This window comes from Fusarium mangiferae (assembly GCF_900044065.1).
Source record: "Fusarium mangiferae strain MRC7560 genome assembly, contig: FMAN_scaffold001, whole genome shotgun sequence".
NCBI classification, from domain to species: domain Eukaryota; kingdom Fungi; phylum Ascomycota; class Sordariomycetes; order Hypocreales; family Nectriaceae; genus Fusarium; species Fusarium mangiferae.
Genome location: NW_024573921.1, coordinates 4,281,265 through 4,306,003, shown reverse-complemented (window position 1 = coordinate 4,306,003; position 24,739 = coordinate 4,281,265). Strand labels below are relative to the sequence as shown.

The window sequence follows — 24,739 nt, the reverse complement described above, 5'->3', positions numbered from 1 at the left end:
ATCTGAATAGGCACTCAATTACTTAAATTTGACTACATCTGCATTGTATAATCGTGCATGCATGTCTTACAGCAGCCTGGCCTGAGCCGACCTAATATATCTCCGTTTGAAATGCTGCTGGCTAGCGTAACACCCCACTACTGCCCATAATTGATTAAATTAATGACCTCGCGTGGTATTTAGTGGTATGAGACAGCACTATTACAGCACCTTGTCTGCTGGACGGGGCAGGTGGATCGACTAACAACAGTCTCAGTTACCCACCGTAAGTGGGAATTACAATTTATGTAGGAGATATTTCAGCCATCTGCAAGTGTCAAACCATCCACTACTTTTGACCTCTAGAGCAGATACGCATAAAGCTTCAGAAGCTAGACCGTTCGTCTCACCACCGCCGTTACAATCACAATGGATTCACCCACCAAACCCAAACGCACAAGAGTCAACAAACACAAGCGCGTCTCAAGAGCCTGCAATTACTGCCGTGCTCGTAAGCACAGATGTGATGGCAGCCACCCAACCTGCTCGCGATGCTCTGCCATCCACTACCCATGCAGCTATGGCCCCGAAACTAAAAAGCGCGGACTGACGACTGGCTATGCGAGGGCTCTGGAACTACTATGGGCCCTGGTATTCACCGTAGTACCGAATAGCAAGGCCGTGATCCAAGAGCTATTGCCAGATGTGCAGTTTGCGCTCGATTCGAGGTCTAGATTGCTGTTGAATACCAGGCTTGTCAAAGATTACGAAACCCTCAGACAGGCCTGGGACGGGAGTGACGTACAAGAAGAATTGGATCGGCTGTTGGCGAATATTCAGCAAGAAAAGGACTCTGGTGCAAGTTCTGTGGCATCCATAAAGGGTGAAGTTTCAACCCCCGACCTCCCACCTTGTACCACCGCATTTGAAGTTGTCAAGACCACAACGTCAACTAATGAAGCCCGACAAGTTTCAGATCACATGGCTACTGACAGGGCCAATAAATATTCCTCTCATGACCCGTCCATTTCCCCATCAGATCCATGGGACGATGTATCATCCTCTGCATCTGCTCAGCAGGTACAACGTCTGATCGACATATACTTTGCCCATACCAATTGTTGGCTTCCTGTGGTCCAAAAGCACAAGATGCTAGAGCTACTTTATTCACCGTCAAGAGATTATTCAGCCGAAGAAGGAAACGTGGCCACCCTATGGGCTGTGGTTGCTTATGCCTCACTCCAATATACCCGCAACCCTACCGGAGCCTCTGATAGACGAGCCGATCTTCCTCCGCCTGACGTAATATATTCCAATGCAAGAAAACGAATACCGAACGAAGACGCGAGACGGCCAGGCTATGTTCAAGCGTTGCTTATACTGGCTCTTTTCAAGATGGATCAGGAGGATCTGGTGACTTCTTGGCACTTGATCGGCCAAGCGGTGAGGATCTGTCTTCATCTTGGTGCCGCCCCTTGTACCAGCAACGACCCCAGTGCCGCAACTTTCGACGATGACGATCAGAAACGGCTTCTCCTAAGTTGCTTTATACTTGATACTCTCGTATCATGTCGCTTGCGTAAGCCACCGCATCTTAGGACAGGAGATTTATGTTTCTCCCTAAAGATCGCAGCAACAGGTCCGAATGAATGGGAACCACAAAATATTGTACCCGCAGGTTCTGGAAACACGAACAACATGCATCAGCCTTCGCGAGTATTAAGTATTTTCAACTGCTACGTAGGCTTGATAAGCATATTCAACGACGCCATGTCATATCAAAGATCGACAAACAGACCTTGCATTAAAGGCCTACTAGCTTTGAATCGCTGGTATGATGGACTTCCAGAACATTGTCAAATTCCACCATTGAGTGGTAAGGGCCAGCCGGGATCGTCACCCCACCTAACACCGCAACTGTACAACCTTCACCTCGCTTTTGCAAGCATCGATATGCACCTCAGGTCGCATATTGCCACCACCAACGTGATATCGAGCACACAAACCACAGGTCTAACAGGCCTGTCTATGGGATATCTCATGGCGTCTTTTGTAAAAGAGTTCGGTGCATCTAACATGCCAGCTATATTCAAGGTTTACCAAGACCTTGCACGCAGAAGAGTCTTTAGGCCTGAGAGACAGGGTCCCCCCGTTGGCTCGCTGATCTCGGTATTGAGCAGTGAGCCATCTCCTGATCTACTGCCAACACCTCCGGAGCTCACTGAATCCGTCTCTACCATTCCCAGTCGAGCAAATTTGCTTCACGTCACGGCACGGCCTTGCGAAACAGAGGGTAAGTCATTGCTAATGCCTGCACGGTCCTGACTGACACTATAGAGAAATTAATTCTACTACCCAATCACATGCATTGACATCAGGTGTAGTCCCTGAATACGATATGGAAACTTTGAGCAAGATATTTGGTACTTCCGAGTTAAGTGAAGCAGGCTTTTCAATCGAGCAAGACATGGAGGGTTTAGACTACTTGAATGGCATGACATGGTAATATAAGGAGAATTTTTAGAGCCAGACATCTGATATCACTATTTTGACTGGGTTTTCCTACTCTCATCGAGCTCTGAAGTGCTGTAATAATACTGGGTCGGCGCCAGTATAGATTTCCGCAATGTAGTAATTGACGGAATATGGCGATCCTTGGACATCCCATCCGCTCTCATTTGCTCCTCCTAATCTAACCTTTGCCAATATAGTCGAAGACCTTTCCAAGGTGGTGCTGATGGGTTGCCAACATGGGTGGAGATCACCCATCGGGTGGGAATCAACTCCACTTGCGTTTTGGTGAGGCTGGCTCTAAGGTATTGGTAATGGTCGCTCATGAGGTAACTGGTCTTGAGCTCCCAGGGACTAGCCAAACATTCGTATTTAGCTATCAACCGCAACTTTACAGATTTTGTTTCTCTGCCATCATCTTCCCTGTGTAATTCCACTAAACCTACCCCAATATGAGTCCCAGCGTTCCAACTACGAATCGTGCCTTATGGCTCTCCGCGTTCGAAAAGCCTCTAGAGCTCGTTGAACTGCCCGTTCCTGACGCAACACCTGGCTCAGCTGTCATACAAGTTCTGAACACGGTGATATTCCCTTATGCCGAAGATATTCACACAGGCAAGCTACCAGTTTTCAACTTGAGCCTCCCCTTGGTACCTCATCCAAGCCATATTGGCCGGGTACAGGCTGTCGGGTCGGATGCCGTATTCGCCAAGCCCGGTGATCTGGTCTTTTTCTCAGCTGCCATTTATGCGCGAGACGACCCCAGCGTGAATATCATCCAGGGCCACCACGGCGGAGAGGGGACCAAAGGCCGCAAGCTCATGCAGGGAGAATGGCGCGACGGCGCTCTCCAGCAGTATCAAAAAGTTCCCCTCGAGAACATATTTGTGTTAGACGAGGACCGACTATGCAAGAAACTTGGATACACGCCGGCGGACCTTCACGAGATCTCGTTCTACAGTATCTCTGCTGGAGCTTTATTGGAGGGTGCCAACCTACTTGCGGGCGAGACGATTGTACTTGGACCAGCCACTGGAACTTACGGAGGTATCACCTCTGATATAGCACTGGCTCTAGGCGCTAACGTCATTGCCATTGGTCGCAGCGAGACAAAGCTCGCCTACTTGAGGCAACAGCTTGGTAACCACGAGCGATTCAGCTATGTTGTCATGACAGGAGATGACAAGACGGACGCAGCCGCAATTCGAAAGTCAAGCCCAGATGGACGCGGTGTCGAAGTATACAACGATTGGGCATCGGGGAGCTTGAACGGCTCTCCGTACTTCTCGGCCGCCATACAGGCTGTGCTACCAGAAGGCAGGGTTGTTCTTAGCGGAGCGCCTTCCGGGTCTATTTCGGTCCCGTATACGCTCGTGATGCACCAAAATATCAAGATTATTGGCAAGGTCATGGTATCACGAGCAGGAATTGAGTCGACTATCAAGATGGTGAACTCGGGGGTTCTCAAGCTCGGTAAGCGCGGGGGCTCGAGTCATAAGGTATACGGCTTGGAGGAACATCACGAGGCTTTCGAGGATGCGAAGCAGAATAGTGGCTTTAGAGTCTACACAGATATTGCCCCCAATTCGTGGTAGAATTGGGCATGCTTTCCAGCTACCATCATATAGCCAAATGCATTGCCGTCAACGACTCAAGTCGGAAATTGCGATCGTGACGGTATCATATATGAAGCAACAAGCGTGTTGATTCATGCTGGTGCCACCCGACAGGACTTTATTGCCGGTGGGTGCTAGACCAGACCCTTTGCTACCGTTTTGGTGGGGATGCCCACCGGGTCGGATGTTCGGAACCCCACACGGGAAACAGGCAGGTCTCAACTAAGCTTGATAAAGTGCAATCCTCACCAATTGACATTTTGTTCGGTATCTCTAGTTAGTCAAACTTGAACAAGTGACTAGCCCTCTTCTTGTCCTTCAAATCCAGCCTTGAACTATCGAGCAGAATGCCGTGCGCTGGCTGTTACACGGGGCACGACCATCCTGGTCCTGTCTATGGCCGCGAGACCAAACTTCATGGCCATGATGTTTACGTTACAGAACCTCATACCAAAGTGTTTTCCACAAAAGGACTAATAGTCGTTATGTCGGATGCGTTTGGGTGGAACACGACCAACCTACGTGGTGTAGCAGACAGATATGCGGAGCGGACTGGCTACAGAGTATACGTTCCCGATTTCATGCATGGTGGGTTCATGGGTGCTTTACGTATCCTCGGAACTTGGAGGTTAATATGTCTGTTCTCAGGCACTTCTGCACCCGCGTCAATCAAGCCCGTCATTGACAGTGTTCTTAATGACGGAGGTTTCTGGGGATGGCTAGTAAAGCCGTAAGTCCAGCCTGTACCCAGCGGCAGCGTATTCCTGACGCAGAGAATCAGATGGAATTTATTGAAGGCGGTGTTCGTCATGGTCCCCTTCAATATTCGTAACAAGCCCCAGAAGCGCTACTCTGGTATTCGACAGTTCATGGACGACCTACGTTGCAACGAAGCAGCTAATCTCAAAGTTGGCGTGGTTGGCTTCTGCTGGGGCGCATACGGCATCACGCATCTAGCCCACGGCGAGGTAGCGGCGAATGGTAAGACGATCATCGACGCAGCTTTCACTGCTCACCCGAGCGAAATCGAGGTTCTCAGAGATATCGAACCTGTGAAGCTGCCCTACAGCTTAGTCATTGGTGATGTTGACTTTGCTTTGCCTTTGAAGGAGGTGCACAAAGCAGCGGAGATTTTGGAAGCAAAGAAGGATGTAGACACTGAGGTCGTGATTATTCCTAATGCAAAGCACGGCTTTGCTGTTAGGGGCAACCCGGATAACAAAGAGGAGAGATATATGGCTGATCAGGCAGAAGATCAGGTAGTCAGATGGTTTACTAAGTACCTAGTTTAATGGATGTGGAAATAATAACCATTGGATCTATTTACAAACCATTCCTAAAAGTTTTATTTATCCCGAATATCCGGCAGTGCTCCCTTTGCCAACATTCTCTCCAGTTTCCTGCTAAACCGTTAGTTGACCCCCCGCTCGTGACAAGCTCGCCGTTATAAATTCGCTGAGGACTCACGCTCGTCAGGTTTATCCCGCGCCCCTGTAGGCCTTTCATCGCTTTATGATTTTAATATAGGATAAAAGCTGTCAGATATAAAATTTCATACCTACTGCTGTAGGAGAAAGGGCACCAGTACCTCAGACAGACCTTCTGAATCCTCTTCAGGAATAAAGTGCCCGCACTTCAACGCCTTGCCACACACATCGTGGGCATACTTCTTCCAGATTTCAAGGGGCCCTTCTGACTTGTTTTGCAAAGACTCGGCAGATACTCCCATGTTTCCCCAAACCGACAACATTGGAGCCTGTATCTTATTTCCCTCCTGCACATCCTTTTCATCGTAGACTTTGTCCAGGAACGCTCCAGCTCTGTAATCCTCACAGGTACTATGGATTCTTGTTTCGTTGCAGTACGCCTTTCTATACTCCTCGAGCGCCCTCTCGTCAAAGTCCTCAAGTGTCTTTTTCCTCGTCCAACTCGCTAGGGTATGTTCCAAGTAGTGCTTGCCATTGTCGGTGCCTTGAATCATGTTTTCGGGAAATGGGTCTGGTTGAGCGAGGAAAAGCCAGTGATAGGCTTTCAGCCCCGCCGTCACATCCCCAAACCCTTGGAACATTGCTGCGGTCGGGATGATGTCGATTACGACCACCTTTGAGACTGCCTCAGGATGATCAAATGCTAGGCGGTACGCTACTCTGGCGCCGCGATCATGTCCAACGAGGAGGAATTTGTTGTATCCGAGATGGGACATGACGGAGATACAATCGTTGGCCATCAGCCGCTTGGAATAGCCGGATCCGTTGGTACTAGGGACGATGGCTGACTCGCCATATCCACGGAGATCTAAAAGAATAATACTAAAGTGAGGGATTAGGGAGGGTATGACACGGTGATACTCGACGTGTGTCTGGGGGAAACCGTGGAGGAGGAGAAGCGGGGGCTTTGTAGACTCGATCTTGGTTCGGACGAAGATGGAAACACCATCTGAGGTCTCAATAAATTGGCGAGTGAAGCCTGGCAAAAGGTCAGAGGCCATTGCTGATTAAGACAATTTCTCAATACTGGGTAAATAGGATAAAGTCAATTGTGAGTCAGTCATGAGCTCATGACCTGTTCATTATATACGCTAGGCTGTTCGGGAATATCCGAGGACCTCGGTCGTATTGGAGTGGCCCGATCAAACCCCCGTATTAGTAGTAATCCCGCGCGCGATGATTAACCTCCAAGTTCTTAAAAAAGAGATATGCCATTCTCTTAGTCTCTAGAAGCAAATGGATGAATGGCCAGTGTCCTATCTTTCCCATTATATTATAGGTGGGGTCTTAAAACCTATAAGGTAATTTTGCGTTCTCCATAAGCCAAGAGCTTTCCGGGTAATAGACTCCCAGCCGTGCTTGTAGTGACTAGTCAATTTGAGGCCGCCTGATCATTGGTTATGATATCATGGCAGGTACTTTTAATGAGTGTATGTATTTCTCATCCTGGGTTCTTTTATCCATATTCGACCGACGTTCCTCAAGTTCCACTCTGCAATAAACATCGGTCTGCTCTATCATTTTGCGTTGGTCCAGCCTCTTGCCGTTCGACATGATAGGCAACTACTGCTAACTTTAGAGCCGTATTATAGTATGGATAATATGTGCTTAAAAACCCTTTTCAAGAGTAAAACCAAAAACAAGAGATAATAATAGAGTTCATGCCTTCTTCCACAGCCAGACGGTAAGTTCGCAGTTAGAACACCTGGCTGACTAACTCAATTGATACCATGATAGTTTGCAAGACGTTGGAGATTCTTGAAAATCTTTGGAACGCTTTCTGAGTGCCATCTGCTAGGTATCCATCATTTCAGATCGTTAGCCGTAGCCTGGATGGGACGACAGCTGCTGGTTTGGCTACCGGTCAGATCATATAACCGGGATCGCTGTCAGTGGCAACCAGAATAACAAGGAGAAGGGCATGGCTGGTCAGGCAAAAGATCAATTAGATGGATAGCTTGCTAACTATTCGTCTTCAAAGGAGTTGAATATCATTTTCATAACTACATCCTAGCTATTCTTATGACATTTACAGATCTCGGCTATCCTTCTATATCTATTAAGTTGTTATAACGGAGGAACTTTGAAAATCAAGAGAAATAACATGGGTCCACTACTTGGCACCCCAGGGAAGCGTCCCTTTTGCCAGCACTTCCTTAAGCTCCTCGTCGGAAAGAAAATCACTGTCAAACCGTTGGGCAACTTCCCGTTCCTGACGAGCTCGTCGTTCTGCATGTGCTGAAGATTCAGCCTCGTCAGACTCGTCCACCGCCCCCATTGGCCTTTTTCCTCTTCGTCGCTCTGACATAGTAGAGGGATTCGCACGGCCGTCGTCGTCTTGAGTGTTGCCTGGGTCTTGCACTGTTCCTTCACGTGTTGATATGTGTATTGATTCAGTCGTTCTCTCCGATGGCCCGGGTGTTCTCGCTGTAGCACCATTCGCCTGCTCGACCCCGGAGTAGAAGGGCGTTGAAGACAATCCGTCATACTCACCTTCTTCCTCTTTGAGTAATGTGCTACTCAACGGGGCTTGGTATAAATGCCTTATAAAAGGTCGATTTGAGGTAGAGTCCAGAGATCCAGTATTCTGACCCTTGGCCCAACCCGTGGTTACATTCTTCCACTTAGACAGCAATCCAAACCCCCTATACTGCCTTAGCTGTCGTTTGAAGTTCTGAAAGTGATCCGTGAGACGACTGATGTCGTCTGAAGTATGAATAGCAAAGTTTCAACCTTTTCTGAACTCATCTTCTGGGGAAAGCGAGGTTCCCCACCGACCAATGTCGCTGGGATCCTCGTCAAAGTTGAACATGAGCACGTGAAACTCGGGTGGACAAGAGAATAGAGCTTGTGGAATACCTCGTTGCGCCAGTGATGAATCGAGGATAAATACGCACATAGCCGCTTGGAAATACGTGACCACAGCGGTCCTCGTGACAACGATCAACTCCCTATTCAATATTTTCATTGTTTTCAACCCCCTATCGTCTGTCCATGGCCATTCAGTCCGTTCCAAGAGATTCGGTCGAAGTTTCAAATCCTCCCGACTGGCTAGTTGATCCAAGGTTGATGATACACGGATAAATGAAACATCTGCTTCATTCCTCCCAATCTTGTATATGGAATGCAGCTTACGCACAAATTTCCTTGTGTTGGGCTGTGCACATGCCTGCAAGACTCGGCCATGTAGCTTCGGGTCAGCATCGTCCGATGCAACTGTCTGTAAGGTCTTCCAAACGTAGTTGATTTCCGAACGTTGTGCTCTGTTTGGCGTATCAGTCCGAAGGCAAAAGTTATAAAGACAAGCATTCAAATTATCCTCGGCCGACATATGGAGAAGGCCGCGGAATGATTCCAGGTCTTCAACTAGCGGCGCCTCATCCAGTTGTCTGATGCGCGAAAGGGGTCCAGCTGGGTGCCGCATGGAGTCTTGAACAAGCTTCTTCGAGATCGCTAGATAAGTCAATTCTCTCGTCGGCTTCCATCCTGGACTGAGATAGAATTTCGCTACCACAACAACATAGAAAACCTCTTCTGGATTGAGTATCTCAGTCAAGTTGCGATCAGTATCTGTCCACATGAGCTCCAAATCATTCAGTACTTGGCCCTTCACAAGACAGGGACGCTCTAAACTGTCCATAAGAGCCGATATTAGATCTCTTGTCTCCAAGTCCGTGGTGGCTGTCCGTAGAAAGTATTCGACATTGTGGTGGGTGATAACTAGACCGATGCACTGGGACTCAACAAATCTAGCGTCTCGGAAGACCCCAAGGGCGCAGTCGAATTCGCATAGAGGGTCTCGCACTGGCTGGGCTTTTGCGTCATGGCTCTTTCCAAAAATACTGGAAATCCATGATCTGACATTTCCAGCCTTGGACAAGATATCGTCATCGCGCCTCAAGCTTTCTGAGTCGATGGGTGCCAACTTCCGAAGGCTATGTGCAATACCCTCGCGGTAGATGTCCCGCGCCCAATCAGCGATATAGTCGATGATGAGAAGTAGCTGAAGCGCACCATTCAGGGAGTCGACTTCGCCACTCCAAAGGCGAACTACTCGCTGTAGAAATGTTAGACTATAAGTTTGTTTCATGTGCTCTGTACTTACGTAAGATATCCCATCATGGGTAGTGTGGATGTAGGCGGCGAATACTCTCCACTCCTCGCCTCTGTAGGATAGAAACCACACAAGTGGACCTCCATCCCATTCCCTCCCTTCATTAGTAGCCTGTGCTAGTTCGTGTTGTATAGACAGGAGCTCTCGAATAGCGAAGGCAGTCTGAACCTGGTTATTGGCGAAACCATCAGTGCTCTTCTCGGATTTGGCCTCAATGACGAGAAATGGAAACACAAGAGGGTCCCCGTCAATTCTGAACGGGCTACTCCTGATATCCTCGGCATAGTGTAGTAGCCGAGAGAACCTTTCGGTGACTTGGAGTCCATAAACACGATCAGGGCGGTGTTCCCGTCTCGGGAGCTCGGTCCGCAGTTCACTAGAGTAGATTATTGCTTCTTCAGCTCTATCGTCGAACAAAGGGCTAATTCCTTGCTCTGGTCTATGGAGATGAACTTAGTTCAGACTTGGCAAGGATACACAATACACTTACATATCTCGTGACAAGTCATTGGGATTACATGTGCAGGGCTGGCGTCTTCTTTGCCGAGCCCTGAGAGAATTGGCATCGCCCTCCTCAGCCGGTTCAGTGCTTGGTTCGACTTCTTGCTCAGAGCGCCAAAGCCGGCCGCGGCAATTCCGACTTATGCAATGATCAGCAATCTTGGCAAGAATGAAGAGCTCCAAGAGACTTACCACGCAATCTCTACAGAGAATCGGGCCATGACTTCGGATTCGAGTGCTAGCCGCCATCCGCTTTCATTCTTCCTGCTCCCCAAGCAGCGTTTGGCGCTCTCTGCAATGCGCTTTGCGCGCCGCTGAACCTGGTGTCTCCATGGGAACCGCGTGAAGTCTGCGGATATGCTCCCACGGTATTCTGAGTAGTCGGTTCTACCAAGTTGCCGAATGTGGTCAAAGATAGTGTTGCAATTGTTTGGCCACTGAGGATTGGGGATTGAGTCAATTGGCCCATCAAAAATGATGTTGTACTTTTTCATCAGCTGTCGCTGAATCTCCCGTTGATTGGGTGGCATTGTGAATTCAGAAGCGCCGTGGATTGTAAAATAAAATTGCAGTTGTTTGTGTGTAACTGTTGTTTGATGTTTGTATGGATTTTGGCGTAGCTAAGTACAATGTGTTGGGTCTGGAATTACGGCCGGCTGAAATGCTTCGCCATGTTGGTGTTTCACTTGTCGCGCGCGTAGACGTGCATATGCAGTTGGTTGTGCAAGTAAATGGAATAAGCCAGGATAATTACTCAGTCAAGGCAGAAACAGCATTTATTTTGCTTCCGAACAGGGAACGGAAACAGGCAGAAACTCAATTTAGTTGGCGTTGGCCAGGCTGAACGACACAGCCATGGTCGCGGCCATGGGTGATTGTCACATTAACAAGGCGTACTCGGAGCTCCCCAGTAAATGTTTCGTCAATTCATTGCCATAAAAACAAGTCGCTATCTGATGTAACTGTTGCCCGTTTCCACTTTCGTATTCCCACTGCCTCTTACGTCATTCCCCTGTCTCATTTGTTCATTTGTCGTGTTGTTGTTGCGTGTCGCGTGACTGTCGTCAATTGACGCACGACGCATTTAGGGGACGGGGGTGTAGTCAGAGTTGCGCATGTGAGACTTGCGGTTGGAGAAGAGGTAATAGACGATCATTCCGACGATGGGGAAGAGGAAGACAACGAGGCACCAGAGGATCTTGTGCGAAACGGGGCGGTTCGACTGGAGGACCTCGACTGTACCATTGTTAGCACCATTAAAAACATGAGGGAGATATGGGCATACGTACTCCAGACAAGGATATCGAGAACCAAAACGATGAAACCGATAATTCCACCACCAGTTCCGTAGTGCCAGGGCTCAGCGCCAGTGACGGTGACCTCGTCAGCGATAGGCGCAGCAAAGGCGAGCGTAGCAAGCCAGAGCTGGAGGAAAGCGAAGACAGCGTTGTTGAGCATTTTGGTAACCTTTTACAGTGTTATTTGATGATCTGATTGAGAGAGAGCGTTGGTACAGAAGAAGAGGCGAAAGGAAGAGGAGAGAAGCCTTTTTGAGAGGAATCAAGCTTACGACGAGACCGGGCACATGATACACTCACATTGACGTCATTGATAGCAGCGGCAGCCTAAAACGTCAGATTCATTTTCAACCAATCAATCGCCGATCAAATCATTAGATCGACGATCGACGATGCTTGTTTTGATTACTAACAGCTCTTATCTTATCTCAACATTCCAGTCATTATTCCTTCTCCTCAACATCGGTCTTTTCCAACGCAACAGCCTGAGATGGCACTGCATCTTCACCATCAAAGATAACCGCCATTTGCTCCAACGTGTGTCCACGCGTCTCGGGATATGTAAAGTAGACAACGAAAATGAAGATGAACAGAATCACGGCGAACACAATGTAGTACCTCCATTGAATCGCGTCGAGAGCAATGGCGTTGACGAAGCTGTTGAAGAAGATTGACGCGACGGTTGTGCACCAAGCAACCGTGAGGCCTCGAGATCGGAGAGAAAATTGCCAGATCTCGCAAGGATAAGCGACAAGGAACGGTGTTCTAAATATGTTAGCTGTGACAGTGTCGAGACATGAGTGAAACTTACAGTCCAACGTCATATCCTGCGAAGAAGAGGAATAAGAACGGCACAACAGCCAATCCCACTGATGAAGCACCAGACTTGGCAAAAGATGCGCTGAGTGCAGTGACGACAACGAATGACAAGAACATGACAGTCGCTGAAGTCAGGAACAGGAATCGTCGACCAAGACGATCAACACTGACTGCTGCGGCAGTAGCCCAAAGAAGATTCCAAACGTTGAGGCATGCAGAGATCAGGGTCTGCTCAGTTGTAGTCTTGAGACCAACCGAGGTCAAAACAAGGGGCAGATAATACGAAACAACTCCATTGCCCGCCCACTGCGCAACAAAACCAAGCGTGACCGAAATGAACAAGCGATGTCGGTTTCCCTTGGTCTTGAACATATCGAGATAAGACGCACTCTTAGCAGCATCCTTCTCAGCCGTGATAGCAGCCTCAATCTCCATCATCTGCGTGCTCACTATGGGATCGTCCCTATTGCCGCCAGCATGATACTTCGCAATGACATCCGTCGCTTCTTCCAATCGTCCAACACTGACGTACCATCTCGGACTCTCCGGCGCCATCAGAAAGCCCGGCAGTGCACAGAGTGGGAGGAAAATCTGTAGTAGGACAGGGATGCGCCAGGACCAATCATTAGGAATAACACGACACGCAAAAGTAACCCATCCACAGATCGTGCCACCGACATACCATCCACACATAAACAACGCACTCGCAATAGATCTATGCGAAGGATACGCGATCTCATTGATAAGCACAGGCGCAGAATTTCCCAAGAAGCCAGCGGCGAAACCGATGAAGAGTCGAGCGTACGTGAAGGCTTTCTCGTTGGGCGCACCAGCTTGCATGCCCACGCCGATTATGAGGAAGAAGTAGCCTGCGTAGAGACCTGGTTTGCGGCCGTAGCGGTTGGAGCACCATGCTGCGAGGGGCGTGCTGAGGCCGTTGCCGAGCCAGTAGATTGCCGTCATCCAGCCGAGATATGCGCCGGTGGGGTGGTGCATGAATGTGTTCCAGGTGTTGAGGGCGAGGATGGAGCCCATGAGGCCGCCGTCGTAGCCGTTTGCCGAAGCTGTGAAGAAGTGGATTAGTGGGAGATTTGGGGTGTTTGTGCTGAGGACTTACAGAAGAGGACGAGTGATAGGATGATTGAGTTGAGCTTGATCAAGTGGCTTGTCTTCCACCACGGTTGATGGGATGGCCCATGGCCAACTTCAGCGACGGTGCCCATATCGGCTGCGTATAGTGATGACCACTTTAACTCTCGTAGGCGAAATGGAATAAAAAAAGATATTGAAAGTCAGCCCCAAGAGATAATTGAACACTTGAAGTCAAAGGCCTGTGCCGATCATTTACCTCGTATCTTGGTGAGGATATTCAGGAGTCTATATACTCCTCCCAAACGCGTCTCTGACGAACGAAAAAAAAACCCACCAAAATACTCCACGCCATTAAAGTATCACATGGCACACTAAGCTCTGTCAAACCCCAGAGTAAATTCTGCCCATGGGGAATCAGACGTTTTCGCGTCTCCCCATACCGCTAGAAAATTGCATGGGCGATGTCGCATTGCGGAGATTTGCTGGTGGGGACTTCACGTCACGAATTTGGAGAAGTCTGTTGTGAAGCGGAGAATTGAGCTTTTGCTGAGAGCTTAGTCTGCTTAGCTTGGTTGTTTGGTGGGGGGGTATTTCTCCGCCCCTTGTCACGGACGCGGCAGATGATTTCGGAGGGAATTCGGGAGGGAGAATCGACGCATCATGCAAGAAATTCTTCGAAATGCGGGTAATTCGCGTGCTCCTGTACCGTGACCACCAAGGCAGTCTTGGATGAAATGTGGACTGCCTGAAACTCTGGCGGAGAATTAGGTCTCATGATGGAGCATGAGGATGAGAATGCTAGATCACGATCATGCTCATGGACTATATAGCTCACTGACATATTTGGTTAGTAAATAGCACTTCTATTCGAGCTAAAGTCCCTTTCCTTGTCAATCATCAATCACATCATCAGTCTGTCCCCCGTGAGCAATTAAGATGAGGTATCCCAGAATGGATGTCGAGGCCCTCATACAGCAATTGACCCTCGAGGAAAAGGTTCAACTCACAGCCGGTAAGTCATCAAGAAGTTATATCGCAATGGCTAAGAACAATACTAACTCTATATCAAGGAGTCGGATGGTGGCACACCGCATCAATTGAACGTCTCTCAATACCCCCAATCCGCCTCTCAGACGGCCCCAACGGTGTGCGAGGAACTCACTTCTTCGACAGCACCCCATCATCATGTCTCCCCTGCGGCACCGCCCTTGGTGCAACATGGCACACTGATCTAATCCACCGTCTTGGACAATTACTTTCTGACGAAGCTCATGCCAAAGGTGCACATGTCCTTCTTGGTCCTACAGTCAATATCCAGAGAGGACCGTTAGGCGGAAGAGGCTTCGAGTCTTTCTCTGAAGATCCTATACTCTCAGGTATCTTGGCGGGGCATTATGTGCGCGGTGTGCAGAAGAACGGCGTTTCTGCTACGATGAAGCATTTTGCTTGTAATGATATGGAAAGCGCGAGAATGGCTGTTGATGTACAAGTCACGGAACGGGCGTTGAGGGAGGTATATCTTCTTCCGTTTATGATTGCTGTGGAGATGGCAAGTCCCAGGGTTTTCATGACGGCGTATAACAAGGTCAATGGCACCCATGCACCAGATAATCATCACCTCCTGCAGGATATCCTTCGCGATGAGTGGAAGTGGGAGGGATTAGTTGTCAGCGACTGGTTCGGCACGTACAGTACAACTGAGGCCATCAACGCGGGACAAGATCTCGAAATGCCGGGTCCTACAAGATGGCGCGGTGAGACTTTGGTGCACGCTGTTACATCAAACAAGGTAAAGAGATCGACGTTGGACGAGCGTGTGAGGAATGTTTTGAAGTTGGTTAAGCATTCTATCGAGAACACAAGCATACCTCCAAACGCGCCCGAGACTCAACTCCAGAATGAGGAGAACACTCATCTTCTTCGAGAAGCTACTGCAGAGTCTGTGGTACTGCTCAAGAATGAGAGGGCAGTGTTGCCTCTGGATCCCGCGAAGAAAGTGGCAGTGATTGGACCCAATGCCGATATCAGCACTTATTGTGGTGGTGGAAGTGCGAGTCTTCGGGCGTACCATACTGTTTCTCCATTGGAGGGTATCAAGGGTATTGCGAAGGATGTTTCCTTCACCAAGGGTCTTTATGGTCATCGATCACTGCCGCAAATTGGCAAGCTGTTGAAGACGGTGGACGAAGAGCGCCAGGGATTCACTCTTCGCATATACAATGATCCGCCTCCCAGGTCCGTACCAGATACACGCAAGGTCCTGGAGACAAGGATCTTGGATGATGCGAACGTCTGGTTTGTGGACTACGAGCATCCAGCACTAGAACAGATCTGGTACGCTGAGATGGAGGGTGTCTTGACTCCTGAGAGATCTGGGGAATGGGACTTTGGTCTTTGTGTCCATGGAACTGGCGAGCTCTTTATTGATGGCCAACTGGTCGTCTCAAATGTGACTGATCAAAAGCCAGGCAGTTCATTCCTTGGTTGCGGCACTGTCGAGAAAACAGGAAGCAAGATGCTCGATGGCGGCAAGAGTTACAACGTCGTCGTGCGCTGGGGCTGCGACAAGACATCCGATCTCAAAGTCTCTGGAGTCGTCGACTTTGGCCAAGGCGGTATGCGTCTCGGAGGCTGTCCCAGACTCGAACCGCGACAGGCACTCCAAGACGCTGTTGAGATGGCCAAGAGCGTTGATCAAGTCGTTCTTTGCGTTGGGACGAGTGGAGAGTGGGAGAGTGAAGGTCAAGATCGCACAAACATGTCTCTCCCCCCTGGCAGCGATGATCTAATCTCCGCAGTTTTGCAAGCAAATCCTAATACGGTGGTACTAATACAGAGTGGCACGCCTGTTTCGATGCCTTGGGTGGACCAAGCTAGCACTATCGCGCAAGCGTGGTTCGGAGGTAATGAGGCTGGTAATGGAATCGCTGATGTGCTATTCGGTGCTGTGAACCCTGTAAGTCAAACCCAGTCACATAATGTTTGTTTTTGCTAACGGTTCTAGTCCGGCAAACTACCAATCACGATGCCCCGACGCGTGGCAGACAACCCCAGTGCTTTGAGCTTCCGATCAGAGGGAGGTCGCGTTCTGTACAGCGAAGACGTGCATGTCGGCTATCGCTGGTACGACACACTTGATATTGAACCCTTGTTCCCTTTCGGACATGGTTTGTCTTATACTACCTTTGAGCTTTCTGATCTTCGCGTCGAAAAGCATGGGGAGCCTGAGAGCAAGAAGTTGACAGTGAGTGTGAACGTGAGCAACACTGGCTCGCGCTCCGGCGCTGCTGTCGTGCAAGTCTATGTCAAGCCGCCCCATCCCACACCGCTTACTGCGTCTGCTCTTGACACGATCACGAGGTCTAGCAAAGAGCTCAAAGGCTTTGCCAAGATCAATCTGGACCTAGGAGCGAGTGGTGTCGCAACGATTGAGCTAGACGTGCTACGTGCGACGAGTTATTGGAGTGAGAGGGAGGATTATTGGTGTAGTGACGCCGGGGATTATACGGTGTTAGTGGGTATGAGCAGCAGATGTGAGTTTCTGGAGAGGGCGTTTACGGTTCAGAGCGCGACAACGTGGCGGGGACTTCGGACATGACAAAGGTCAACTACCCTACACTCTACGAATACAGTTTTAATTCTGCGTTTTGTCAGTGATTAATCCCTTAATGCCACCTACTGTTCAACATTCGTTTAATTATTGCTATTTTGAGCTCCAATGTAGTAATATTTCATATCTGTTAAAGGATCTGCTGCATGAAGGTCGTCGATGGTCTCACTATGTTCAAAAGGTACCTGATGAGGATATCCTGGCCAAGTGAATGATGGCTTCACAGCATACAACTTGGATTGTAGCGGAGTATTCCAAAAATTCAAACTTTGATAGTTTCTTAATAGTTCAAGCTTACACCAAGCCGAATCAATGCACATCGATTAATCTGCTCGGAAGACATCGTCCTTTTACCGAATCCTCGGAAGTTCTCCACCAACTTATGCGTAGAATTGCGGCTCCGACAAAAACGAACCAACGAAAAAGTCCAAGCGGCACATGACGCCCACAGACCATTCCAGCGGGCCATGGTTAACTCCGCAGTCTGTATTTCTCCGCCTCATCAACCCCAGAAACTGACCCGACTGAGCGGTTACCTATCATGGCAGACCCCAGCACGTCACTGCTATCGACTGACAATGAAGGTGATGAGTCTATCACAGCTCGCGGAGAAAAGTTGAGGCAATTGAGTACCAGGGCATGTGATGCGTGTCGTGCTCGGCGGAGGAAGTGCGTGTTTCCGAGGGATGGTGTAGGAATAGCGTCACATTGCGTTGGATGCTCGAGGTTGCATATTCAGTGTAGCTTTGACATACCGACAAGGCCTCGAGGGCCGAAAAGAAGAAGGTAGTCGTATTGCCATTGGTATGGTCACGTCACATGAAGGCCTGGCTAACAATTATCAGGACTCAGCTACCAGCAGTTATTTCTCCAGAGTTACACGTCGAGAGCCCGACTCACTATGAAGAAGAAGAAGACACGCTCCCGGCAGAAGTGCCGACACCTCTGGGCAATTCCCATTTAACCCTGGCATTTGGATCATCGCCAAATGCGCCATCACCAAGCCGTCCTCCGATTCACAACCATGTCGCGCCCTTCAACCAGCCTCAAAATGTCGAGTTATTCGAGCATCAGTTCCAGACGGATGAAATATGCCCCCGGAGCTTGTTCATGACCATCATGACTGATTATATCGACCATCTATACCCTCTCGTTCCTGTTGTTCACCTTCCCACGTTCCGCGCCGACTTGGCGACGAATAAAGATGCCACCGACCTCGACACTCTACTGCTCTTCGTATCAATAGTCTCGTTGACTGTAGGCTTGCTGCCATCGAAATTTGACAGTTACCACGCTCTAGCAGCTCGCTTTGGTACACGGACGGCTATGATCAGCCACTGCTCACAGATGTGCATCCGTCTTCGGCCAGCTGATTACTGGGACCATATCAGCCATCGGAAATGGGCTACTGCATATTGTCTCTCGATCGGAGCGTTTCAAGTTGGACAGATCAACCAAAGCCGGATGTTCGAAGCAGAGTCAATGCAGCTTGCGCGACTACTGGGTATGCATCTTGTGTCTGAATATGAGGGATTGAATCCGATTGAGACTCAACTGCGGAAGAAGTCATTCTGGCTACAACTTTACACATTCGCGTAAGTAGATTACTTCGAAGCGCTCTAATCGACTAACGCGATGTCAGGCATTCCAAAATCCAACCAGGTAGATGCAATTACCTAACGTACCTCGACAACTATACCATTCGAGATGTCAACTTTGCCGCATTGGAGCCTCTCAACATCGTCGACGAGAACATAACCGAGACAGGAATTGTCGGCCAGCTTCCATCAACACCATCCGTTGGGCTACCGAACAACGCCGACTCAGCAGAGGATGCACCTTTTCACTCCACAACCGTCTTCATCATGGCATCTCGCGCGTTCCTATTGGGCATGCGGGAGGCCATGGTCAATGACGGTTGCAACTGCGGGTTCGGTAGATCCCCAGAGGAGCGCCTGTCCAAGCTGAAAGATCTCCTTGATCAACTCAGATACATCCTGGACGGGCTGCCAACGCACATGCGTCAATGGGGACCAGGTGACAACTATCAACCTTTCAACAGTAGTGATCGGCGGCAAGGTGCTTTTAGTGAGGCTCATGTCGAGCATTTGCAGAATGAGAGTACTAGAGCCAACTTACACGTCAGCCATTTATGGCTACAGAACTTTCTGCTTGATAAAATGGATGTCGCTTTGCAAGAGATGAAGGACCGCGAGGGAGATGATGCGTACATCACAACGCAACTGAAGCAAAACTGGAGGGACCGCGAAGATGTAGCCCGCCAACTCCTTCACATCCTTCACAGCATTCCCCACGCTTACCTGGAGCCCAATGGTCTATATCTCGTAAGTCTTACTCATCTTTTCATCACCACGTACTGAACCCTTCTGTAGATCTACAAAGTCCGCAGCATTGCCAGTTCGTTGTTGAACTGCCCGTTTGAGATGGATAGGCAGCTTTCCCGTCGGGTGTCGGAGTACATCCAGGAGTTCACAAAAGTGCTGTCGTACCTGGACCGGAGCGAGATTGTCAACACGGACGGCTTGAGGAGTTGGATAGATGAGGGGCAGCATATGAATCATGACACCTAGGATATGACGATCTCCTTCGGGTGTTGGTGAAACTAAGTTTTGCCTGCAGGAATAAGCTCTCAGCCACAAGTCTCAACCGCAAATGACATATCTAGATAACGATACCTCGCAATCTGAGACAGAGGCTGCACAGGGCCCGGAGATTTCTGTTGCAATCGCTGTTTTTGGGTAACAATAGGCATGACAATCCGGCAAGTTGTCATTTTAACTTCAATCAAAGGGTCTCGATTTCTGCCATCTCAAGACCGGATAAACTACACTAAAACTCCCGGCAGCCCAATGTAGACGCGTTAGGCATTCTTCTCCTGTCTAGGTATCGTCTGTCGCACATATGGCGATCGCACAAAGGTCCGTTGGGAGCGTGATGCTACACCAAGGCGATATCTAAATCCTCCGGAGCGACATATGCATTTCTTTCATAAGTACACTATACAGCCAGACGCTTTGTGCTCAAGACATTCATGACTCATTCAGTGCAGAATCTTTATGTAACTGAGAACTGATTCCTGGTTACGACCGAATCTCCAACAAGCGTCTCCGCACGCCTCCAGTCCGTCTATCCTCACAGGCATCTCGCCTAGTGATCATCTTCACGCCATTCAACTCTAGCTGTTCAGCCAAAAGTAAGATCTCAGGCAACAGTGAGGGCATGGAGTATATTTATTGGTGTTGTTTACCTTTGTGGCCTGGAGGCTGAAGCCTCATTGACCCCTCAACCTTATCACAGTACAACCGGACCAAACGAACCCCGCTGACACAGCTATATATAGATACCCGTGCATCTGCAACCATTGTCTAGGATGGATGCCATTGCATTCTGCGCATTATCATCTCTCTAGTTCAAACAAAGCAACCCTTTCAAGTCTGTCAGCATGAAGCCCTTGACTCTCCTCATCGCCGTCATCGGTCTATCAATCAACCCCGTCTCAGCACAATGCTACTTGTCCGGCCCCAAATGGGAGAATCGCACCGCTGCACGTGAGCACGCCGTCCAGGCTTGCAAAGGCAACGGCACCCACATTGGCTTTTCCCAATTCACGTTTGACTATTACAAAGATTACAACACGTGCATTCAGTACTCTCCCACGCAGAGGATTGTGTTCACTATTTGCAACATCGATCTTGGCATGCCCAAGACTCTTTTTGAGGAGACCTGCATCAACAATCTTCACGATATGATCAATCGCTGTGCTCGAGGCGGGACAGCACACAACCAAATGTTTACTTTTAGGTGAGTCATACCTGGTCCTGGATTGAGACTTGACTGATAGGGTGCTAGATCCGACCCAAATAAGGGCATCTGCAAAGAATATCACTACATCACCAATGATGGGATGTGGCAGGGTAAAAAAGAGGGTTAAAAGAGCCTTAATTTCTATCTTTAGATAGGGGGAGAGGAGATACTTATATATATAGAGAGCACCTAATATCCTATTATAGAGGCCAGATCAAGCAGGGCTACCCTAGCTTTTGATATCTGTTTGGGTCGTGAAGTTGGTATTTGGAACTTAGTGTATCGTCATAAGTTTGGCTTGGGTTATGTCTTGTTTAGATTGTCCGACATCCCCGAGATCTTGGAAGTTTGGGTGCTTAATTACCAGGCTTTATCTAAGCTTATCCGATAAGCACGCTCACTTTAACATCAGTGCAGATACATGACGTTTTTGACGAGTCTATCTAGCAGATGAATCATCGACTGGTCTAAATGTCTTGTTAAGCTGATGCCAGCATCCATTGTGTATGCTCCTATCACAGGTCGGATCCTACAGAGAGTTGCAGTGAGCGGTCACAACAGCAGAGATCCAGCCGCTAACTAAAACTCAAGTCACAACCCATTGCGGTACCGCCGTCTCCTGCGGCACAATTTTTATCGTCAGAGTCAGAGTCACCATTATCGAGCCATTTATACTTATATACCTCCCATTCGCTGATCGAAAAGCCACCCATCTCTCGCATCCAAGTGATGTATTCCGCGTGACCTCGGCCTGTGCTTTGTAGACCTACAGGCATCTTCAGCCCATCGGCTTGGCCGCACTTAGCGCTGTTAATCCCATTGCAGGGATCTTGAACCTTGTTGGTCCCCACTCTAACTTGTGACACCTAGAGTGATCAGAACAAGCATAAAGCAAACTTACCCCCCATTTGTATCCTTAGGTAAACACAAAGGATAGAACATGGCCACAACACAAGAGCTTTTTCGCGTTGAAAGCGCTTCCGAGTGGGCTAAGAAAAACGGAATCACGACATGGACAAAGTTTCATTACGGTTCTCAACCAGAGTAGTTAATCTTCACACCACTTGACACATGGGGCCATTCTCTCCGCCAACCTTACTACGGTCCTATCATTGAGTCCAGTCAACAGTATTTTCTCGCCGTCAATTGGGAGACGGAGGAGGAATGGGACAAATACAAATTGTCCCCCGAGCATCGGCAACTAATGGCCAATCTGACAACCAACAACGTGCAGCCGGAGACCAAGATTGTTATATTTACCGGTAACATGTTCGCTATTGGATTCCCATCCAACGTCGAGATTTTCACTGCATACTGGCCGTTGTCTATCACTCGTGAGGCTCAAACGGCCATTCGGAAAACCGAGCAACTTGTGCATACGCCAGAAAGCGGAATGCCCAACCCACTCTGTTACACCAAGAAACCAATGTTTGGATGGATAGATGGCCAAAGAGACTGGAATGGAGAAAGCGCTATTGCAAGTGTTTGGTGCCATAAGTGGAAGAACCCGGAACTGGAACAAAAGTACAAGACGACTGAGAAGAGGCTTGTTTGGGGAAAGGATGGAAGAAGTTCTTATCCGCTCGCCGTAAATGCATTTCAGCATGACTTGGAGTCTCTCGGTGCTATTGGATGGGAGTCAGTCCATGTGGCTTTCGAGCGTGTTCGACTTGTGAAAGAGGATGCTATGGCGCGTGATTCAAGGCTTAGATTAGAAGCCGCGCTTGGGCAGAGGGCCACTTAGCGTGCGTCTGGAGTATCTCAACATCTCATACTCTTCTGCTCGATATATTATGGGGAAGTATCTACCGCAGTTAATCCTACAGAGACTGACTTCCAGCCCTCAAAGACGAAACCAACCCCGAATGAACAGTCATCGATCGGGTCTCCTGATTCTGAAACCGACTCTACTCGCTTCAAAAGTACTGCTTTACCCAGTATCAACAGCCCCGATCCATCCCAGCTCTCTACTGGGAGTACTGTGATAAAGAGTGACACTCTGGAGCCTGCCTTTCCCCCAGCCAGTACAGAGGCATCTATCACTGGTCCAGATACTTCATCTGATGACACTTCTAGAGCTGAAGCCTCTTCAATTATCCCAACTGGACTTCGGACAACCAAAGCTGAGAATTCGGAAGAGACCAACCCTGCCACTGAGACTGTCGTACCTGAGCCATCTGGTGTGAGTACCACCAGCACCGAGCAACCCAGTGGAAGCGCGAACCCTTCTACAGATAACTTGACAAAAATCCCAATCACAAGCGATTTTGGATCTCCTGCGTCTACCGCGAACTCGAATGGGCCAAATATTTCCACGATTTCACCTTCCACAGAACACAATACTTCATCACGAGTTGAGACGAGCGAGCCAAAGTCAGATACAAATGCTGCAACGGGGTCCGGGACTACCAACACAGATCCCTTGCTCCTACCTACATCAGTCTCAGAAACACAAGTCAATGGTGTGACCAGCGTTATATCTGTCAAACCGACAACTCCTTTGGGAGAACACTCAACACGGGGCGATGATGCACCTTCCACTGACACAGGTCACAATACAACTAGTGATGGCGACAACGAGCAGCCCTCGTCAACTAGTACTTACTTTGTCGTACCTGTAACAACATCCGTTACTAAGCCTGAGCCTCGGGATGATGGCTTCGTGGTACCTTGCAACATGTGGTTCTTCAACGCATGTGTTGAGCCCATATCTGGATGGGGAATTTCTCTTCCACCTGGTACCTATCCTCCGTATGGTCTACCTAATCTCTTGTTGCCGTCTCCTCACTAATGCGACCATAGTGGTCCTCCACCAGCCATTTCCGACAACCCAAAAGGCGGTGTTGAGATCAATACGAACCAACCACTTACAGACTGGCCCGGCTTCACGTGGGATTCCAGAACCCTACAACAATGTTCAAGATGCTAACTTTCAATGTAGTGTCGGTCCTGGAAACACTCCTACGTTTTCAAGTGAGCCCACAGTCTGCGAGACCGATTCGGCAGAATTGTGTGTTACGAGGACATCATATGGTGTAAGCATCGATGCCACGGTAACCACTACGTTCGCTAGCAGTGTATTGTCCACTTGTGGCACTGTTTACGGCTGCAAGGTTCGGGGCCACAGCCAGACAATAACGGGCACAGATATAACTACGGCGACGTCGGGAATCCCAACATACAGGTCTCTTCGTGCCATGGAAACTTGGGATGACATGGAACTGAGTGAAGAACAACTTGAAGGTATAGCGGACCACTTGCAGTCAGACCTTGATTCAATGTTTGGCACTGCCACCAAGAGAGCAACAACGACGACAGGAGATGCATCTGAGCCTACAGAATCAGTGTGGACGGGTACCTGTCCAGCCAAGAACGGACCAGACCCAACAGTGGTTGATGGGAAGTTCACCGAGAATATCGGAGAGAAGTGCCTTTGCGAGTGGAATACCTGGATGCAGAACGACAAAAGTCTGCAGCCATACACTGTCGACCAACTGAGAGATGCCATTAACGACTTTTGTAACGGTTCCCACAAACTCAGAAAGCCTACCCCGACAGGACTTCCAGACATTGCTGTGAGTCGGTTCCCAACAAATGGCACGCACGGTATATTTATCTCGGTCGGCTGGGCTACCCCGCCCCTCTGGAACTCCACGGATGAGAGGTGCAAGGCCAATGGTGACCTTTTGTTAGCGGATAGCTGTAAGGCTGCCTTAGAGAGATTTGAATGTCGCGGTGCAAACACAGATGAGCTTTGGGGAGGAACTTACTACGAGGCGCTTGAGGAGGATGGTTGTGTGAAATGGACGCTTACACCTGTCCACTTGTCTGATGGGGGATCCGCTGGGCAGCGAATGAGCGTGGGAATGTAGGGCAATGCCTAGGGT

General features: G+C 49.1%; 10 protein-coding genes across 10 annotated transcripts; 6 read left to right on the top strand and 4 right to left on the bottom strand.

Moving 5' to 3' along the window:
• Window positions 1-408: 408 nt before the first annotated feature.
• Window positions 409-2,485, top strand: FMAN_01912 (uncharacterized protein; the record flags this gene model as incomplete). Its single annotated transcript, XM_041824333.1, has 2 exons — window positions 409-2,272; window positions 2,358-2,485. The coding sequence occupies 2 exons, from the start codon at window positions 409-411 to the stop codon at window positions 2,483-2,485; spliced, it is 1,992 nt and encodes a 663-aa protein (XP_041677261.1).
• Window positions 2,486-2,942: 457 nt separating this feature from the next.
• Window positions 2,943-4,085, top strand: FMAN_01911 (uncharacterized protein; the record flags this gene model as incomplete). The annotated part of the gene is made up of 1 exon (XM_041824322.1): window positions 2,943-4,085. One exon carries the CDS (start codon window positions 2,943-2,945, stop codon window positions 4,083-4,085), a length of 1,143 nt encoding a protein of 380 aa, XP_041677260.1.
• A 1,579-nt stretch (window positions 4,086-5,664) lies between these two features.
• FMAN_01910 (uncharacterized protein) lies at window positions 5,665-6,594 on the bottom strand (the record flags this gene model as incomplete). Its single annotated transcript, XM_041824311.1, has 1 exon — window positions 5,665-6,594. The coding sequence occupies one exon, from the start codon at window positions 6,592-6,594 to the stop codon at window positions 5,665-5,667; it is 930 nt and encodes a 309-aa protein (XP_041677259.1).
• A 1,727-nt stretch (window positions 6,595-8,321) lies between these two features.
• On the bottom strand, window positions 8,322-10,738 carry FMAN_01909 (uncharacterized protein; the record flags this gene model as incomplete). The annotated part of the gene is made up of 4 exons (XM_041824300.1): window positions 8,322-9,650; window positions 9,699-10,146; window positions 10,198-10,347; window positions 10,401-10,738. The coding sequence occupies 4 exons, from the start codon at window positions 10,736-10,738 to the stop codon at window positions 8,322-8,324; spliced, it is 2,265 nt and encodes a 754-aa protein (XP_041677258.1).
• Window positions 10,739-11,292: 554 nt separating this feature from the next.
• Window positions 11,293-11,666, bottom strand: FMAN_01908 (uncharacterized protein; the record flags this gene model as incomplete). The annotated part of the gene is made up of 2 exons (XM_041824289.1): window positions 11,293-11,444; window positions 11,498-11,666. 2 exons carry the CDS (start codon window positions 11,664-11,666, stop codon window positions 11,293-11,295), a joined length of 321 nt encoding a protein of 106 aa, XP_041677257.1.
• Window positions 11,667-11,949: 283 nt separating this feature from the next.
• On the bottom strand, window positions 11,950-13,548 carry FMAN_01907 (uncharacterized protein; the record flags this gene model as incomplete). The annotated part of the gene is made up of 3 exons (XM_041824278.1): window positions 11,950-12,271; window positions 12,318-13,389; window positions 13,443-13,548. The coding sequence occupies 3 exons, from the start codon at window positions 13,546-13,548 to the stop codon at window positions 11,950-11,952; spliced, it is 1,500 nt and encodes a 499-aa protein (XP_041677256.1).
• Window positions 13,549-14,368: 820 nt separating this feature from the next.
• FMAN_01906 (uncharacterized protein) lies at window positions 14,369-17,015 on the top strand (the record flags this gene model as incomplete). Its single annotated transcript, XM_041824267.1, has 3 exons — window positions 14,369-14,429; window positions 14,488-16,373; window positions 16,422-17,015. 3 exons carry the CDS (start codon window positions 14,369-14,371, stop codon window positions 17,013-17,015), a joined length of 2,541 nt encoding a protein of 846 aa, XP_041677255.1.
• A 553-nt stretch (window positions 17,016-17,568) lies between these two features.
• On the top strand, window positions 17,569-19,618 carry FMAN_01905 (uncharacterized protein; the record flags this gene model as incomplete). The annotated part of the gene is made up of 4 exons (XM_041824255.1): window positions 17,569-17,696; window positions 17,873-18,622; window positions 18,670-19,372; window positions 19,421-19,618. The coding sequence occupies 4 exons, from the start codon at window positions 17,569-17,571 to the stop codon at window positions 19,616-19,618; spliced, it is 1,779 nt and encodes a 592-aa protein (XP_041677254.1).
• An 872-nt stretch (window positions 19,619-20,490) lies between these two features.
• FMAN_01904 (uncharacterized protein) lies at window positions 20,491-20,979 on the top strand (the record flags this gene model as incomplete). The annotated part of the gene is made up of 2 exons (XM_041824244.1): window positions 20,491-20,849; window positions 20,898-20,979. The coding sequence occupies 2 exons, from the start codon at window positions 20,491-20,493 to the stop codon at window positions 20,977-20,979; spliced, it is 441 nt and encodes a 146-aa protein (XP_041677253.1).
• Window positions 20,980-22,056: 1,077 nt separating this feature from the next.
• FMAN_01903 (uncharacterized protein) lies at window positions 22,057-24,724 on the top strand (the record flags this gene model as incomplete). The annotated part of the gene is made up of 4 exons (XM_041824233.1): window positions 22,057-22,546; window positions 22,610-23,603; window positions 23,655-23,741; window positions 23,794-24,724. 4 exons carry the CDS (start codon window positions 22,057-22,059, stop codon window positions 24,722-24,724), a joined length of 2,502 nt encoding a protein of 833 aa, XP_041677252.1.
• Between the last annotated feature and the right edge of the window lie 15 nt (window positions 24,725-24,739).